The sequence below is a fragment of the Taudactylus pleione genome, unplaced genomic scaffold (genome assembly GCF_031769625.1).
Source record: "Taudactylus pleione unplaced genomic scaffold, aTauple2 ptg000377l, whole genome shotgun sequence".
NCBI classification, from domain to species: domain Eukaryota; kingdom Metazoa; phylum Chordata; class Amphibia; order Anura; family Myobatrachidae; genus Taudactylus; species Taudactylus pleione.
The window spans coordinates 3,439,120-3,458,436 of NW_028284778.1; the positions used below are offsets into that span (position 1 = coordinate 3,439,120).

General features: G+C 46.2%; 2 protein-coding genes across 2 annotated transcripts in view; one reads left to right on the top strand and one right to left on the bottom strand.

Annotated features, from left to right (window-relative positions):
- LOC148508034 (uncharacterized) overlaps positions 1-7,180 on the bottom strand; it is a 72,709-nt gene extending 65,529 nt beyond the window's left edge. Inside the window, exon 1 of the mRNA XM_088445203.1 lies at positions 7,127-7,180. The gene's annotated coding sequence lies outside the window, so the exon portion shown is untranslated. The remainder of the gene's footprint in view (positions 1-7,126) is intronic.
- The window catches only part of LOC148508035 (uncharacterized), a 34,068-nt gene extending 15,329 nt beyond the window's left edge, over positions 1-18,739 (top strand). Inside the window, exons 4-8 of the mRNA XM_088445064.1 lie at positions 6,879-6,958; positions 11,771-11,867; positions 12,364-12,552; positions 14,188-14,311; positions 16,487-18,739. Coding sequence (XP_088301190.1) covers positions 6,879-6,958; positions 11,771-11,867; positions 12,364-12,552; positions 14,188-14,311; positions 16,487-18,027 — 2,031 coding nt within the window. The 3' untranslated portion in view covers positions 18,028-18,739. The remainder of the gene's footprint in view (positions 1-6,878; positions 6,959-11,770; positions 11,868-12,363; positions 12,553-14,187; positions 14,312-16,486) is intronic.
- Positions 18,740-19,317: the final 578 nt, after the last annotated feature.

Here is a 19,317-nt window from a genome sequence, read left to right on the forward strand (position 1 = left end):
ATTACTCGTGCGGGTGAGGGATATATTTTCTTCTTGTCTTTCTTTATAGTGAGGCAAATATCAATCTCTTGTGTTCCTCTGTTGGTTAACCAAAAATATATTCCTGTCCATGGGGAGAACAAGGAGCCTCTAGTCTAGTGAAAGGGAGCACTTGTAAAGGAATTAGCAGCTGTAGTATTCGGTGTTGTGTGTAACAATACTTAAAAACTGGAGTGCTGCTGCCCTCATGTGGTGCATTACGATATTGCAGGCTGAAATTAAATTAACCCTATTGTTGCCTGGGTGTTGTGTTTACTAATTAAATTTAGATTTTGTTTCTGTACTGTGCACAAGAGGGTGCTTACAGCTCCTGAGAATCGATGTTATTTGCTTAAGCTTCATAAGCTTGTGTACTTGTCAAGATATGTACAGTTGTTATGGCTCTGGGTGGGTGATGGTGGTCTCAGGATCTTAGTCCCTGGTAAGCTGCTTGCATTAAGTGTTTGCTGGATATTAATAGCAGTAGAATTCGCTCTTATATGACCTTTTTTGATCGGAACCCCCTGGTTTTAGAATCTGATTTTAAATTAAATGATGTTGGACTCTGGGCATTCCACAGCTCTGTAAGAATTCAGCCAGAGCAGATAGAAACCAGAATGTTCACAAATATTGTTTAAATGGTAAAACACAAAGTATACTATTGGGCATGGACTGGTGTCCCATCCCTTTGCCACTTCTCTTACCTTGTTTCTTTGATCTGGAGCCCAAGGAATTGGGAGCAGTGTGGCGGTACAAAATTTTTAGGAGTCAATTCAACAACGGGTGAATGGGTGTAGTAAATGCAATGCATTGGAACCCTGGCAACATCACCCTAAATTATGTCATTTTTGCCCCAAATCGCCCCTATAGCACGCATTTTAGTTTGCAGCCCCATAGGGGTGCATATTAAAAGATATGATTTAGAATATACTGTAAGGGGTATATTTACCCCTTAGTCATACTTGCCCACCCTCCCGATTCGGTCGGGAGCCCCCCGAAAATCGGGTACCGCTCCCGGCCCCCCGGAAAATTAGGCAAGCCTCCCGGCCCCAGCGAGCCGGCTGCATAAACCCCGGCAGTGGAGGGGGCGTGACGCGATTTGCGCTGAATTGCGTCATCGTAGGCCAGCCCCCTGTTTTACAATGCAATTAATCTCGGCATTGTGAAGAGGGGGCGGGGCCACGATGATGCGATTGCGCTGTCACGTCCTATGTCCTGCCCCTGACGCGTCATGCTCCAGGTCACGCCCCCTTTTTGCAGCGACACGCCCCCTGTGTGGTTGCCTGACAGCTCCCTCCCGTAAGGAGGGAGCCAAATGTTGGCAACCCTGCCCTTAATGCGAGTTTTTAGAAGTGGACAAGTTGTCCACAACTTCTTTAGAATGTAAGCTCTCACGAGCAGGGCCCTCGCCCCTCATGTGCTTTGCCTCCCCTTACTTATACTATAATTTACTCCTAGCTCCCAAGTGGCACCTAACACTTGGTTGCTAATGCCCTGCTGCTTGTGCTATGCAGCAATGTTTATAAACCACGTCCTTGTCCTGCATTGTTTTGTATTACTATTACTGTTTTTCTTGTGTGCTCATTTATGCACTGTGCAAGGTGCTGCAGAACCCTTGTGGCGCCATATAACTAAAGGATAATAATAATAGCAACCAATCAGATTCTACTTAACATTTGTCAAGCACCTAATCTAGAAGATCATAGCTAGAATCTGATTGGTTGCTATGGACAACATCACTACAATTCTAAAAACCCACGCTGTAGTTAATATACTCCTAAGTGTGGGTTATGTTCACATCATTGTGGGCATCACTCCTTATTGAATGGAGCCCTTAGTTTTGGCTTGAGGTATTGTGGAAAGTTTAAGCATTATTATTGGAGGGTGGGAGCTTCTACACTTCCACGTGAGGTCTCTCTCTTTTCCATGAGTCTGAAGTAGATGATAGAAAGACCAGCTGCTTACCTCTAGAGGTCTTAGGGGTTGTGTATGTGTTTCTAAGGCATAAGATAACACTGGATTGCAATAAAGTCTAGATTGTGCTTAAAGTGGTTTTAATTATATTATATTGTCCATTGCCTGGTGTCCAGGGACAAATTCAACATTGGTCTGTACAGTAGCTACCACATGAATTGGGGTCTCTGCTAGGTTTGGGGATCATCACTATCTCTGATATGGAAATTAGAGAGATCAATTCTAGGCTTTCAAAATTATTAACATTCTATATTTAAAAGGCTCCACAAAAGCCCACAGCGCCTTACAGGGGGGAAGCAGAGCGTATGGCTAATACGTTCAGGATCAACAGACAAAGCAGTGCACATACAAGACGTAATAGGCAAAGTACATAATAAGTCTTATAAGTAACATGCTGGAGGCAGGTGATGAGGGCGCAGAGGTGGACTAGATTGGAGCAGACAAAAAGGCCGGAGGGCCCAGTTGCTCATAGCTTACAGTATAATCAGGAGGGGAAAGGTTAATAGAAGAGAAGGTAAGAATGTGGCTATAGAGAGACTGGGCCTGTTGGAGTGGAGTTACGTGGAAGACTGATGAACCTCTGGGCTTTGAAGGAGCATTTGGAACGTTGGAGGTTGGTGGAGACTCTGATTGGCCGTGGGGCTGTGGTGTAGCAATGGAGAAGTATTGAAGGCAGGAGTGTGATGTGGTTATCATAAGGGACATGAGTCACCAGTCAGTGGTAGAGCAGAGGAGGCCGTAGGGACAGTAGAGTGTGATGAGGTTGGAGATGTAGAGGAACGGTGGGGGAGGCTGATAAATTTGCAGGTGAGGGTGATGAGTGTGAATTGATTTGGTGTATACTATATATAATCAGTTATTATGCTCATCAATATAGAACCTTTCATCTTAATGTCTTGCTTTGCTGTCGCCAGGGCTAGTCCTGACAAATCCTGCCTTTTGAACCAGATATGGACCATGCCACAAAGTGTCTCTAAAATTAACTAATGGCATCTTTAGTTAGACCAAAACGACCTTTATCTAGTTATAGTCCGGGGTCCGGTCTCTAATTAGGAACAATATATGTTTTAATAATCTCTTTATGCAGTACTCATGGGAGACTATGGGCAAAATGTAATTGCCCCCGCTAGATTTATAGCGGAAAGTAGTTTAAAGGCAAAACTAACCTGATTTCACCTTTACACTAATTGCCGCTTTTAAAATGGATGAGTCGCCGGAATCCCACCAGCTCTCACAAATTGCAAGCTATTCCATTTGGTCATATGAGTTAATGTGGGAGCCTCCAACTTTGGTGGTTCCACAGAACCTTCATCACATTAATCAGTGTGATTTTTTATTTTGCTTAAGGTTTGTTGGGACCAAGTTTTGGGAGATAATTATCTTATCTGCCAGGTACGAGATCTCTTCCGGTGGATTTCTTACTGCAGACAGGATTTTTCCTTTGACACATTGTGGGGTAGCCTGTGACTGTATCTCTAGGCTGGGGGGAGAAATGCAAGGTTGGTGTGACCAAGCAGTAATAAATTGTCTGCAGTGGGTATCAGGTGTTAGGCAGCCCCATCACATAGGAAATGAGGGCAGCCGGTTCCACCTTGTCAGGCAGCCACAAATCTCAGACACTGCGGGTTGTCACTGGAGGTTTGGGTAGACATTTCATCCAAGAGCAAGCAAGATAGCCACTATAATTCAAAATCTGACAATATACTGTTTCAGTTAGGTACAGATAGTATTCCAGATTGCAAAATCCTTCATCGCAGATTTGTGCTCATTCCTCTAGAGAAGGGGTTCCCAACCACGGTCCTCAAGGCACACTAACAGTCCAGGTTATAAGGATAGCCATACTGAGCACAGGTGACTTAATTAGTACCTCAGTTACTTTGATTTAATCATGTGTGCTCAAGCATGGATATCACTAAAACCAGGACTGTTGGTGTGCCTTGAGGACCGAGGTTGGGAATCACTGCTCTATAGAGGTATGCACAAACATTCTGTGATCTGACACATTCTGCGACCTTATAAAACAGGATAAAAGGCCCAGGTGTTGAGGAGGTAAATTGACCCTTTCAGATTCAATGCAGCTGAATGAGAGAGTTACTATCACTACAACACAGATAATTGAAACAACAAAAGCAACCGCAGAAGTAAATCTCACTCAGAACAGTTACAAGTAAGAATGCAACATTTAATAGTAAAAAAAAAGCACATATCACTATTACATGTTACATTCTTACTTGTAACTGTTCTGAGTGAAATATACTTCAAACCCTCAGATTCTGCAGTTGCTTTTGTTGTTTCAACTTTCTGTGACCTTGACACAATTCTGGAGGTACCATATAAAGTGCCGTCTCTAGGCGTGTTTGACCAGTGCGGTCGAACAGGGCGTCACCCATAGAGGGCGCACCCCTCCCCAACATCCCGATTTCTGTCCCGCTGTTCCACCTGTGTCCGAAGTGGCCCGCGGGTGATCAAATCGGGAGGTTGGGGACCCCCAAGGGTGCCAGAGCCTGGAGTCTGAATGGATGCTGCGCGCATGCGCACTATATCCATTCAGTGACGGGAGAGGGGCTGGGGGAAGCCCAGCTAGTGAGGCTCCCCCCAGCCTGACATTATGTGGAGGCGTGCCATGTGGACATGCCTAAAAATAACATCACATATGGGGCGTGGTCTATGGTAATTAGACCACGCCTCCATTTTCGGATGTTAGGGCGCACTGTATTGAGCCGACACAGGGTGCTCCGACCCCTGGAGCCGGCCCTGACCACATATAAAGCAAATGTACTGCTCCTCCCCTCCCCAATGGTTAGCAATCATCGATGGTCTACTACTGATGGTTTTACCACAATGGCATGGGTCTCCTTTCAACTACACGTGTGGTTGCATTTTTCCGATTATGGTTAGGAACCATCGATAACAGATCTTTCGATGGACAACCCTAGAACAAAATCATTGCAGGACCTACAGTATGCACCTAAAAACCACCCAGATCCACGTGAACCATGACCATATTTGATCAGAAACGCCTACTTTCATTGTCCTCAAACCAGAAAACCTGACTAAAATAGGGATAGTTAGGAGGGATGCATATCTCCAAACATGACCCATTCCAGGAGGGACAAGATGCTCGGTTCCTTGACTTCCTTCTTAATTTATGACTGCCTGTGTTGAAACCATACTAGGGAGCGATGGGGGACGGGACCTGACGTATTGTGTCATTAAGCCCCACCCACTCACAGTAAATTGCCACGATTACAGCATATTTAAATAGGGATGGGGCCAAATGATGTGAGCCCCGCCCCCTACTCGGGGACCCCCAATCGCCGTGAAAATTCTCCCGATTCTGCCCACTTCACTAGGAAGTGAGCAGGAATGCGGGCGAAGTGCCTACTCTACCGAGGCTGTCGGGGGTTACCTGAAAAATCAGGAGCCTCCTGCGACTTCTGGGAGAGTAGGCATGTATGGTTGAAACACCTTTCTTATCAATTAACATCATACTTGCCTACACTCCCGGGAGTTGCCGGAGGCTTCTGATTTTTCGGGTAACCCCCGCACCCCCGAAAGAGTAGGCATATCTCCGGCATCCCGCCCACGTCCTACTGAAGTGGGCAGGATGGAGAAATTTGCAGGCACGTAGGAAGGGGGAGGGGCTAAATGATGCGATTAGCTTCCGCAGGGAGGGGAGGGGCATAATGACGGCTATAGCCTGGCCCGCCCCCAAAGATGAGAGCAGCAGGTCCTCTCCGTCTTCTCCCGGGAAAATGTGCCCTGCAAAGTCGGTAAGTATGATTAACATATTCAACACAGGTGGCGTCAATCGTAAATTGAGAGGGAAGTCCAGGAACAGAGCATTTTGTCCCTCCTGGAATGGGTCATGTTGGGAAGTATGGCATACCTCCCAACATATGCAAGATGGAAACAGGGACAAGGGGGCGTGACCTACCTGTAAAAGGGGCATTGCCTAGCATCATACCCCGTTTACATCACTAAGGGGTGTGCCCTGCATCTCCGGGATGCTGGGCTGCCCCCGGGCTTCCCCTCCGTGTTGTGAATAGATGCTGTGCGCATGCGCACAGCATCTATTCTCACTCTGCATACACGCTGCTCTGCATAGCAGAGCAGTGGTGTAAGCTTCTCCCAACTCCCCCCCCACCGCGGGACACTGCGGCCCACGGGTGGGACAGCGGGACAGTCCCCAAAAAACGGGACTGTCCCGCTGAATGCGGGACAGTTGGGAGGTATGTTATGGGTATGCATATCTTACTAGTCCCCATATAAAATATATGTATACCAGAGGTTCCCAAACGCAGTCCTTAAGGCTCCCCAACAGTTCAGGTTGTAGAGATAGCCATGGTTAAGCACAGGTGGTTATATCAAATTGACTTTGGTACTAATTAAATCACATGTGCTCAACCATGGATATCTCTAAAACCAGAACTGTTGGGTAGCCTTGAGGACCGTGATTGGGAACCTCTGATGTATATTATAGTAACAGACCCTCCAACATGACCCAGTCCATTAGGTACAAAATGCTCTGCTCCTGGACATCCCACCTAATATATGATTGCAGCCACCTGTGTTGAAACACCTTTCTCATCTGTTACCTAGTTCAACACTAACATACCTCCCAACTTTTCAAAACGGGAAGGAGGGACAGGGTGCGCGACAAAAAGGGGTGTGGCTTTTGAAAAGGGGGCGGATCAGACTGAAAATGGGGCGGGGCCTTGCTGCTTCCCCCCGTTTTTGTCACTATAGGGGGCGTGCCCAGCACTCTCCGAGATGCTGGGCAGCCCCCCAGGCTCTCCCTACGCTAGTGAACAGATGCCGTGCGATGCGCACGGCATCTGTTCACCTTCTGCACAACTGCTGCTCTGCTAGGCAGAGCAGTGGGTGTGCTCTCTCCAACTTCCCCCCACCGCGGGACACTGCGGTCCGTGAGCGGGACAGCGGGACAGTCCCAGAAAAACGGGAGGTATGCACTAATGGGCCGGGTCATGTTTGGAGGGTAGGTCGTACTATTATAGGAACACCTTTGCATAATAATACTGTAGATAGGCGGACATTTTGCTGTGGACCAGAGCTGTTAGGTGGAGGACAATGTGAAAAGGAACCCTTGTACAGAAGTGCAATAAACACTTACTTTCACATGGTGAGTAAAGGGCAGATACTACTTGAGCTGGAGCTATATTTCGCAGGTTCTCTAGATGCTAACTTCGTATCTAAAAGGAAAGACAGGCTGAGCGGCGGCCATGTTTCTGTGGTCCAAAGTGAAGACAGAAATTTAACATACATTTCCCTCCTATCGGTGATAATCAATGTAAACGCCCAAAGAGAGAGAAATACATCCGGGTTCGGGACCTGGGTAGTCACAAGTGATTGACTAGTGCAGGAAATGTCCTGAGCTGAAGGAGGTAATATAATACAGTACCTGTGTGTAATATAATGTTATATTCAGTTATTACATTTTATATCAGTAATATACACCATATACTGTACTATGCATACAAAGTAACTTAGTAACATTTGTAGTAAAATGTACTACTGTATATACTACTAATACACATCATATACAGCGATGTAATAAGTGATGTGTGTTATATATCACTATTATGCATCCCATGCTGTAATATACACACAGTCATGTAATAAATGGTATACTTCATAGAATGCAATATATACACCTAACAATGAAATTACTGATCTAAATTCTATGTTATATGACTAATATACATGTTATACTGTAATCTGCACATACAGCAATGTAATATTTGTTATAATTTGTATCACTGATTTATACATCATATGCTGTAATTTAAAATCACTTGGTAATGTAATAACTGATCTATATTATATTGTTACTAGTAAATAGTATACATTGTATACTGTAAGATGCACACAGCAGTGTAATAATGATCTGTATTATATTGTACTAGCTGTTGTGCCTGGTGTTGCCTGGGTCATCTGTTTGTTGAGTGTTAAGGGGCCTATCCGTTAGGCGACCTGAAAAACTGAACGACTAGCATTCAGTCCTTCAGGTCGCCTAGGCTCATACACACCAGACGATGTGCTGTATGAACGATATTGGTGAAAGGACAAACGATATTGGCTGCACACACTGATATCATTAACGATATCTTTCAGTGACATCATCCTGCCACATCTCTGAACAGGCTATTTGTGACAATATCGTCAGATTGGCCTGTATGTTTGCACGACTGCAAACATCATTAACGACCCACGGGAGCGCGCATCGTTGGTCATTCACTGCATACACACTGAACGATACATCGTTCATAAAAATCGTCTCGTTTGCATGCCCCTTTACAGATTGAGAGATCCTGCGAGTGGGCGGCCAGCAGGGGGATCACTGACATCACACGCATGAAGAGCGCTGCGCCGGATCTCCTGTCTCCCCACCCACTAGTCTGGAGCCATTCGCTCACCAATGACTGGCCCCCGACGTGGTGATGTGATGTGAGGTGGGGGGAGGGTGATACAACACACACACAGCTCCTCACCACCCCCCTCCCCAAATGCATACCGCTCCAAACCCCCAATTCCTGTCATATCCTCCACACACATGGCTCCTGACCCCACATTCCTGTCACACTCTTCCCACTTATACACAGCTCCTGACACCCACAGTACTGCCCCCCTCCCCAATGCACACAGGTCAGATCCCCACCCCCCCATTCCTGTCAGATTGCCCCACACATGACTGGTGACTCCCACATTCCTGTCATACTCTGCCCCCATACACACAGCTCCTGATACAACCCCTCTCCATTGTATCAGTCACCCCCTTGTTCATCTCCCTCCAGCCAGACCAGGCACCACCAAAGGGATCCTGTGACCACCTCATATCCAAGTGTCTCCCGCCGCCCCAGCCTCCCAGTCTGCTGTACCCTTCGCCAAGCTCACCTTCTCTCCTCCTTACACATCTGTGGGGCCACTTCCTCTGGGAACCATCACACAAACAATGATCAGCAGCCTCTGCACGCTTCACAGATGGTTTTTATTTCACACTGAGAAATATATAATACATGTAACCCCCCACGAGGGGGGTGGCATGGCTGTGGAGGAGTGGTTTGCCGGCGGGTACCCCCTCAGTAGTGTGGCTGTGGGGGTTGGTTGCCTGGGGGGCAGGTGCTCAGGAATGTGGCCCCGGGGGAACTATGCAGAGCAGTGATGGGACCTCCATGTTACTATATCCATTCAACTGCGTACATTTTGTGGACTAGTATAGTGTGTATAACAGTTGCATAACACACAGAGCTGTGCTCCTCACTTCTGTAATTTTTTTTGGTGGGGCGGCGGTCTGGCTCCTACACTTTCACCCTGGCTCCTAGATTTTAGAAAAATTTGTCAAGCCCTGAACTAATTTACATCATAGCAGACCCCCTCCCCCCCATGCCGCAGCGTGATTGACATGCTGTGTTTGCGGGGTGGAACAGGGACTTGGCTGGTCACCGTTCCCGAAAACGGGGGCGTGTCACCCCCATTTTCCAGGAGGGAATAGGCCAGGGTCTGCATTAGCAGACGCAGTTTCCTGGCCTCTGAAGTGATCAGCACCTGCTCAGGCTGCGGGAAGCTTCAGCTCCTGCAGCCTGACCAAAGGAGCAACCATCACGACCATCGGTTGTGAGGGTTTGCGATGGTGCTTGCAAATGCAACAAGGAGTTGTCTCACACCTTTAGGGTTAGGGCACTTAGCGGGGTTAGCGTTAGGTTTTGGGGGTGGGTTAGGCACCCCTAGGGTGGAGGGTTAGGGTCAGGCACCACTGGGGGGGTTAGGTTTAGGCTCTAAGGGGGAGAGTTAGGTTTAGGCATGAAGGAGGGGGGGACTTAGGTTCAGGAACTAATGGGGAGGGTTAGGCTACCGGGGGGGAGGGTAAGTATACTTACCCGACCCCTATCGGGATACCAACCATCGGGATGCGTCTGTCGGTATTCTGACAGGAGGCATCCTGACAGCCAGCATATCATACCGATTCCCTGTAATATATACACACAGCAGTGTGATAACTGTTCTGTATTATACCATACGTCACTAATTACATTATATACAGTACAGTAATATATACAAACAGCAGTGTGATAACTGTTCTGTATTATACTATACATCACTAATTACATCATATACAGTACTGTAATATATACACACAGCAGTGTGATAACTGTTCTGTATTATACTATACATCACTAATTACATCATATACAGTACTGTAATATATACACACAGCAGTGTGATAACTGGTCTGTATTATATATTCTTATTATTCTTTCTGTGTAAGGTGCCACAAAGTGTCTTCAGTGCCGTACATGGGGTAGACATACAGACCTATCAGACTTACAGAGTGCCATGACTGCAATACATGACGGCAATAGGTTCCATAAGTGCAGAGCAAATATCAAAGCAGTACAGTAACATCACACGGTAGGAGAGAGGCAGGAGGGTACAGGACAGCATGGTAATTACACGTAGGCAGAATAAGGATGATTGGATGCAATTACAACCAAATGGCATGGCAGACAGAGGAATTGGGCCTCAGGCATGGAGGACAGACATGGGAGACCTGAGTGTAACAGTTATGCAGGTGCAGCTTCATCAGAGCACATACAGAGACAATTCAGCATAAGGCGAGAGAGGACAGACGTGAGATGTAATATAGAGCACAGTGGCGTATCTATAATGGGTGCAGTGTGCGGGGCACACGGGATCCCGGGTCCAGGGGGGCCCGCACCGCACACACTGCATCCATATTTTTTTTTAAACTTACTTGTCCGAGGTCCCGCGTTGGGTGTCACTGCTGCTCAGAACTCCTGAAAAATGTCCGCCGCGGCCATTTTTCCGGCGTTCTGCGCTTGCGCAGTAGACACCGAGCACACGCTAGTGCCCGGAGTCTACCAATGCTCCGGTGGCTGGCCAGCCGCGTCAGTCGGCTGCCAGCCACCAGGGAGAGGAGGGGGCCCCGCACGAGCAGTGCACACGGGCCCCCATCTCTCTTAAAACGCCCCTGTCTGTCAGATCTTGCATTCTAAAGGAAAGGGGGCATAAGAGACAATAGGCATAAAGGGGTCCGGTGAGGCCTAGATGGTGCTGGGGATTAGAAGGTGTTGGGGTTTGCAGTAACAGTATGCGGGGATGACAAAAGCATCTAGGACAAGTCTTTTAAGGAGGGAGGAGGTTCAAGCTTGGGAGGCACAGAAACCGGTGCACAACTCCAAATTATTGATAATATATAAATGCAATACATTTTTGCAATCAATAGGTTTTTAGCATAATCATGGCCAAGGTTATGGGCCTACCCACCATATCCAGGTAACCTCTGTAGGGTAGGTCCCTAACATACTATATTGCAAAAATGTATTGCATTTATATATAAACAGTAATTTGAAGTTGTGCACCTGTGATTCGTCTGGTTCTGTGCCTGCAATTAGTCTCATCAGGTAGCACCTCCCATTATATATATTCAGGATGTGCAGTCCAGGAATCTTTCCTATATCAAGCTTGGGAGGACAAGGACGGGTACATGACCATAATGGTGGGGCATTAATAATATATTTTGAGCATTTTTCAATCCCAAATCCCAGGATTGGCCATCCTATCTGTAATGTATTCACACTGCAATGTAATAACAATCTGCAAATATACTATATTTTATAATGGAAATGATGTCCTATACTGTAATAGGCTATAAACTAACAGCAATGTAATAACTGATCTGTATTACATTATACTGTATATTATATTTATAGTTATAGTGAAACGTTTACCTTTTTAGGAGTAAAAATTTGCAGAGAATGGAGACCTACAGGAATGAGATGACGGAAAGGATATTAAATCTCACCCTGGAGATTATCTACCTGCTGACTGAGGAGGTGAGGGGAGTCTGGGGGTGTCAGTGACATCATTGTTATCTCTATTACTAACACAGGGACCTGACTGGGGAGGTGAGGAAGTCTGGGGGTGCCACAGTGACATCACTATTATCTCTATTACTAACACAGGGACCTGACTGGGGAGGTGAGGGAGTCTGGTGGTGCCACAGGGACATCACTATTATCTCTATTACTAACACAGGGACCTGACTGGGGAAGTGAGGGAGTCTGGGAGTGTCACAGTGACATCACTCTTATCTCTATTACTAACACGGGGACCTGACTGGGGAGGTGAGGTAGTCTGGGAGTGTCAAAGTGACATCATTCTCATAATTATTAAATGTGGATGTGTAGAGTATTAATATGCAGAATGCAAAATAGATGTAATTAGATCAGAATATATGCAAGATGTTTCTGTTTTAGAGAAGGTTGGGGATAAAGTATTAGTTTACTCATGTCTAGGAAGAGACATGTACTTATTAGTGTCTATTTGTAGGATTATATTGTTGTGAAAAAGTCTTGTGAGCACTTGACACCCAACAGTTGTCACCTTGTTTGTGGAGGACTGAGCAGGACCCAGAGCCCCATCACGGTGCCTCCACCTCACTCACTGAAAAATGACAGAGACAATGACCAGAAGATCCTGGAACTCACCAACAAGATCATTCAGCTGCTGACTGGAGAGGTGACTGCTGGGAATGGGACATTATACAGTAACACTAGGGATGTGTCTGGGTGATGACTGGAGAGGTGACTGCTGAGAATGGGACATTATACAGTAACAGCAGGGGATGTGTCTGGGTGATGACTGGAGAGGTGACTGCTGGGAATGGGACATTATACAGTAACACCAGGGGATGTGTCTGGGTGATGACTGGAGAGGTGACTGCTGGGAATGGGACATTATACAGTAACACCAGGGGATGTGTCTGGGTGATGACTGGAGAGGTGACTGCTGGGAATGGGACATTATACAGTAACACCAGGGGATGTGTCTGGGTGATGACTGGAGAGGTGACTGCTGGGAATGGGACATTATACAGTAACACCAGGGGATGTGTCTGGGTGATGACTGGAGAGGTGACTGCTGGGAATGGGACATTATACAGTAACACTAGGGATGTGTCTGGGTGATGACTGGAGAGGTGACTGCTGGGAATGGGGTATTATACAGTAACACCAGGGGATGTGTCTGGGTGATGACTGGAGAGGTGACTGCTGGGAATGGGACATTATACAGTAACACCAGGGGATGTGTCTGGGTGGTGACTGCTGGGAATGGGACATTATACAGTAACACCAGGGGATGTGTCTGGGTGATGACTGGAGAGGTGACTGCTGGGAATGGGACATTATACAGTAACACCAGGGGATGTGTCTGGGTGATGACTGGAGAGGTGACTGCTGGGAATGGGACATTATACAGTAACACCAGGGGATGTGTCTGGGTGATGACTGGAGAGGTGACTGCTGAGAATGGGACATTATACAGTAACACCAGGGGATGTGTCTGGGTGATGACTGGAGAGGTGACTGCTGGGAATGGGACATTATACAGTAACACCAGGGGATGTGTCTGGGTGATGACTGGAGAGGTGACTGCTGGGAATGGGACATTATACAGTAACACCAGGGGATGTGTCTGGGTGATGACTGGAGAGGTGACTGCTGGGAATGGGACATTATACAGTAACACCAGGGGATGTGTCTGGGTGATGACTGGAGAGGTGACTGCTGGGAATGGGACATTATACAGTAACACTAGGGATGTGTCTGGGTGATGACTGGAGAGGTGACTGCTGGGAATGGGACATTATACAGTAACACTAGGGATGTGTCTGGGTGATGACTGGAGAGGTGACTGCTGGGAATGGGGTATTATACAGTAACACCAGGGGATGTGTCTGGGTGATGACTGGAGAGGTGACTGCTGGGAATGGGACATTATACAGTAACACCAGGGGATGTGTCTGGGTGGTGACTGCTGGGAATGGGGTATTATACAGTAACACCTGGGGATGTGTCTGGGTGATGACTGGAGAGGTGACCGCTGGGAATGGGACATTATACAGTAACACCAGGGGATGTGTCTGGGTGATGACTGGAGAGGTGACCGCTGGGAATGGGACATTATACAGTAACAACAGGGGATGTGTCTGGGTGATGACTGGAGAGGTGATTGCTGGGAATGGGACATTATACAGTAACACCAGGGGATGTGTCTGGGTGATGACTGGAGAGGTGATTGCTGGGAATGGGACATTATACAGTAACACCAGGGAATGTGTCTGGGTGATGACTGTATCATTGTGTTTGTCAGGTTCCTATAAGGTGTGAGGACGTTGCTGTCTATTTCTCCATGGAGGAGAGAGAGTATATAGAAGGACACACTGATCTGTACAAGGACGTGATGATGAAGAATCTCCGGCCCCTCACATCACTGGGTAAGGGAAGACCAATGTTTTTGAGTTGCCCAAACCATTTGTTCTATTTTCTTAATTTGTTCCTTAAATTTGAATCACTTCGATAATACCATCGCTGCTAAGGACGAGCCTGACTCATCCTGTGGATATACCTTAAAGCTTTGGAGGACGAGTCAGGGTTCTCCTACATAGTGCGGAGCTTCTATAAAAAAAGAGTTTACCTTACCCCAAGGGTAACTTGCCAGCTGCGCCGCCAACTCCAGACGTGCGCGCTGATGTCAGCGTGTCTCCCTATAGACTTCTATGGGGAGAATTCTCCATTGAAGTCTATGCTGGGACCCGCAACAATGTATCTACTGCTGTAACCACAAAGTTAATTGAGGTCACCCTTGTGGTTACAGCCCACAATGTCCTGCATGCTGGTATTTTGTGGTTCTCCAAATACCAGCATGCGGGGGAGGCTTGCTGGTACGTGTTGTTGCACAACTAAAGACAATATTTAACCCTTTCTTTTACACTACACATACACTATCAACCCGGCACCCACCACCCTAGGGTGCCGGGGATAGCCCCGGGCTATCAGCCTAGGCCAGGGGTGCCCTGGAGAGGGTGACCCCTTTATTGGGGGAGGTCCCCAACTCCCCAGGGATCCCTGGGCTGACTAACGGTCAGGGCTGATGCTGCGGCTGGGGGGCCCGGTGAAAGGGCACCCCTGGCTGTGGCATCAGTCCCCCGTTAGAAAGGTTCCAGGGCTGGTTTTAAATATACGGGGGACCTCACGTCATTTATTTTTTTCTCTTCGTATATTTAAAACCAGCTCTGTCCCTGCTACCTTGTGCTGGTACTTACATTACAGTGGATACCTGGCCTTTTTTTCCCCTATAATGTTAAGAACCAGGACAGGCTGGCAAGCCCGAGGCTGGTTAGTTATATTTCATTTACAGAAAGAAACATACACAAATCACAATGATTTGTGTATGTTTCTGACCATCTCACAGCTCAGGGGGTTGATGTTTGAAAAGTGATTTTGACAGAGAGTTTGCTCCTATCTCATCCGAGCTTGTCATCCCAATTCTTGGTAAATTTGAGAAATGTATGTTTTAGGTGAAAAGTACTTCCGATTTGCCCCGATGGTGATAAGATTCGAGATTGCTATCTCACCCGAGTTTTACGAGTGAGATGAGCGAAATCTCTCTCTGACTCACCCGACTTTGGGCCTGATTCAGAGCCGGACGCAATTAGCGCTCGCTCGTTCAGAAAAAGGGGGTGGCTATTCAAATGAACCGTACGCTCTTTGCGGTCTGTTGCCGCCTCCATGTCTGAGCGAGCAAAACATACGCTCATTTATTTGATAAAAACGCCCCCTGGCCGCTCGCATCATACATCATGTCCGCTATTTATTAGATTAATCGAGTACACCGAACAGCGTATGAACTGCTCGCTATTCTTGTGGCTGGTTTTTTCAACCGCTATTTTGCGAGCAGTTCAGAGTAAAAAAAAACCAAGTGACGTGGTCAATGACGTGGCTGTATTAATTATGCACTCCCTTAAAACGCCCGTTTTGACCTTTAAGCACGCCTGCGTTCTGATCTCCACTCCCCGTTTTCAAGCACCTTCCCTGTTACCACCCACATACGCCTCCTTCTGTCACTCAAAATAGCAGGCACTCGCTATATAGCGAACAAACGATTTTCGGCCGCACTGACTGCTTCGCGCATGCGTACTAAAAACCGTACGCATGCGCAGATGTGAGAACATCGCTCAGAGCGAGCGTACTGCCGCTTACGAGCGGCTCTGAATCAGGCCCTTTGCCTTTAGTAAATTTGCAAGCAGGGAAAAAATCAATAAATCACCCGAGATGGTCATCTCGACCTATCTCGAATCTACTCTCTTTATTTCTTATGGATATGCGATAATCCTTTCATAGTACAGTAGTTTGGGGGGTGTGGCCCAATGGCAGTATATAGGTGTAACATCGATCTGGGTGGGTTACAAAGAAACTTGGGAATGGCCAGGTCTGGAAATGGTCCAAAACTTATATGGCGGACCAAACTCTTTGTGTTTTCTGATAGCCCGTACAGAGTTACAGCATAGACTGGGTTGATCATATATATTCCCCTGTGCTGGAGGCAATAATAAAATGCTGACACTACATTGAAGCAAAGTCTAATTAAAATATGTTTTTATGTTTTTCAGGTGTCTCGGAGGATGAAGCTGCCTCCCACACCAAGTGTTCTTCTTTAGAAAGTAAATACACAGATATACGTGTTAACAGAAATTTTTTTTCAGACACCGACATGTATACACCCACAGATAATACGCAGTATACCTCTACTCCTATTAAGGAGGAATCAGTCTCATGTGATGGAGGAGACCTCACACACACTGACATGTATACACCCACAGGTCATACACAGTATACATCTACTCATATTAAGGAGGAATCAGTCTCATGTGATGGAGGAGAACTCGCAGATTGTGCTAGTTATAAATCTTCAGATCACACAATTACATCAGGCCACACTGACTGTGAAATTAAACAGAACAACTCATTAGTAACAGAAAACATTAAATTGGATGAACCTGTAGAAATTATTCACCAAACTTCCCCCACCGTAAGTAATAGCTATAATACTTCTAGTAGCCCAAAATGCATACTTACGGAGCGAATGCTGGAAAAGTTCATGTTTTTAAAGCTCTGCTTTATCCCAACTCATCCTGGTCACAAAAGTGGTGACATCGTACAGAAACCAAATGTCGGATTTGAAAAAAAGAAAACTTTTGGTGATATCTCCAATCTTACTAAATATTGGAGAGCTAAGTCTAAGAGAAAAACACCGCAGTGCTCTGAGTGTGGGGAATATTTTTTGAGGAACGCCCTACTCATCGCCCACCAGAAAACTCACACCGGACAAAAACCCTTTGAATGTTCCAAGTGTGGGAAATATTTTCAGACCAATTCCGAACTGGTCATACATCAAAGATCTCACACAGGAGAGAAGCCATTCCAATGTTCCCAATTTGGAAAGGGCTTTGCCGAGAAAAGAGTGCTGGTGAATCAAGTGGGTCACTCGGAAACAAAAACATTTGGGTGTTCCGACTGTGGCAAAGGCTTTACTGAGGAGTGGAGGCTGGTCAGCCATCAGGTTACTCACACAAAAGAAAAATCCTTTAAGTCTTCTGAATGTGAGAAACAATTTTCGGAAAGATGGAGACTAGTCAGCCATCAGAGAACTCACACGGGAGAGAAGCCATTTCAGTGCTCCAAATGCGGAAGATGGTTTGCAGAGAGAGGGGCACTAGGTATGCATATGAAAACTCACACCGTCATAAAGAAGCACACCTGCCCTGAATGTGGGAAACATTTTAGAGAAAAATTCACACTTGTTGTCCATCAGAGGACTCACACAGGAGAGCGGCCGTTTCAATGTTCTGACTGCGGAGACCGGTTTGCAGACAAAAGGAGGTTACTGAGACACCAACGAATTCACACTGGTGATAAATGTACATGTCCGGAATGTGGGAAAGACTTTAGAACAAAGTCGTCACTTGCTAAACATCTGAGAAGCCACACCAGAGAAAAGCCCTATGTCTGCACCAGATGTGGGAAATGTTACCGATATAAGTCATTGCTTGTCAGACACGAGAGGGTTCATGAGGGGGAGAGATCGTTGCTGGGTTCCAAACGTGAGGATCGATTTGGTGACTCATCTAAAGTGAAGAACAAGTCCAGCTAAAGGACCTGATTCTGAGTGGGACACATTACCGATGTTCACATAAGTTGGTGATTTTATTCTCTGGCGGCACAAGCATCTAACTCCATAAAAGTTATATTGTGAATGTGTGCCTACAGAGTCGGAGAACCAATTGAGCCACATGGCGTTTCTGGGCTGGGAAGTGGCTATGCAGATGCACAGCAAAGATCTTCTGTCTCATGGGTGTGTTGTGGGCGTGTCCCAGAAGTGATTTCGTACTCAGTCGCTGATTTGCTGTATCTAGAATAGGGCCTGGTTCAAGAACCAATGGTGCTTTTTTAATGGTTGCAACTGCAGCCGCTCACAGTGCACACAGCCCACCTTCTTCCCAAAGGTGTCCACACTCTCGCCCCCACCCTACAGAGCAACATGTTTTGCTCAAGGTCCCAAATGCTAATGTGACCCATGGTGTCTATAATGCAAATTAAAAAAAAAAAAAAAGTGTCTTTCCAAATAAAAAAAAAATAGTTCATCGTGCATGTTGTTTATTAGATTTTTTTGTTGTTGTTGTTTTTGTTTGCTGATCCAGTTTTTTGTTGTTGTTGTTGTTCTTTATACATTGTACCAAATGGCAGCAGTGATATGAGCCGGCAGTATCCGGTTACATTAGTAGTAAATGGGCTCAAACACCCGGACGTCCGTGTAATGCTACTACTGAGGGCATTGTCAACTAAAGGCATCCAACAATAGATTCTATCAAAGGTTATTTTATATGGGAGGAGAGTGCTTCTATTTTATATGAGTACTATAGCCTATCACAGCGGAGTGTAACCTCACCTTTACCATATTTTCATTAGTGTTTATTTATAGGGAGCTAAAGATTTCTTCAGCGCCGTACATAGCAAAAAGATAGAAATTGGTAAACAGAGTAACAAAACTGACATTTACATAATTACAAGTGTAGGTATAGTTCTAGTGTATACCTAGTGGCTGAGTTAGCCTAGGGGGAGGGAGCAACAGATGGAGGGAGGGCCCTACTCGCAAATGCTAACAATCTAATAGGGAAGGTGCAGTCATGGTGGAGATAGGATTAGGGAATACCGAATTGGGCAGTCATCTGGTAGTCTAGGATGAAGAGGGCTTTGAGGGAGCATTAGAAGCATTGGATGTTGGAGGAATGTCACATAAGATGGGGAATTTTTTTTTTTTTGTTAAACCAAAACAGTGTATATAAATACAAAAATATCCAGATAATTATATATTTAGCCATTGTGCCAATCCCTGGTGTATCTATAAATGGGAACACTCTAAAAGTCCTCAGCTGGTTGGTGC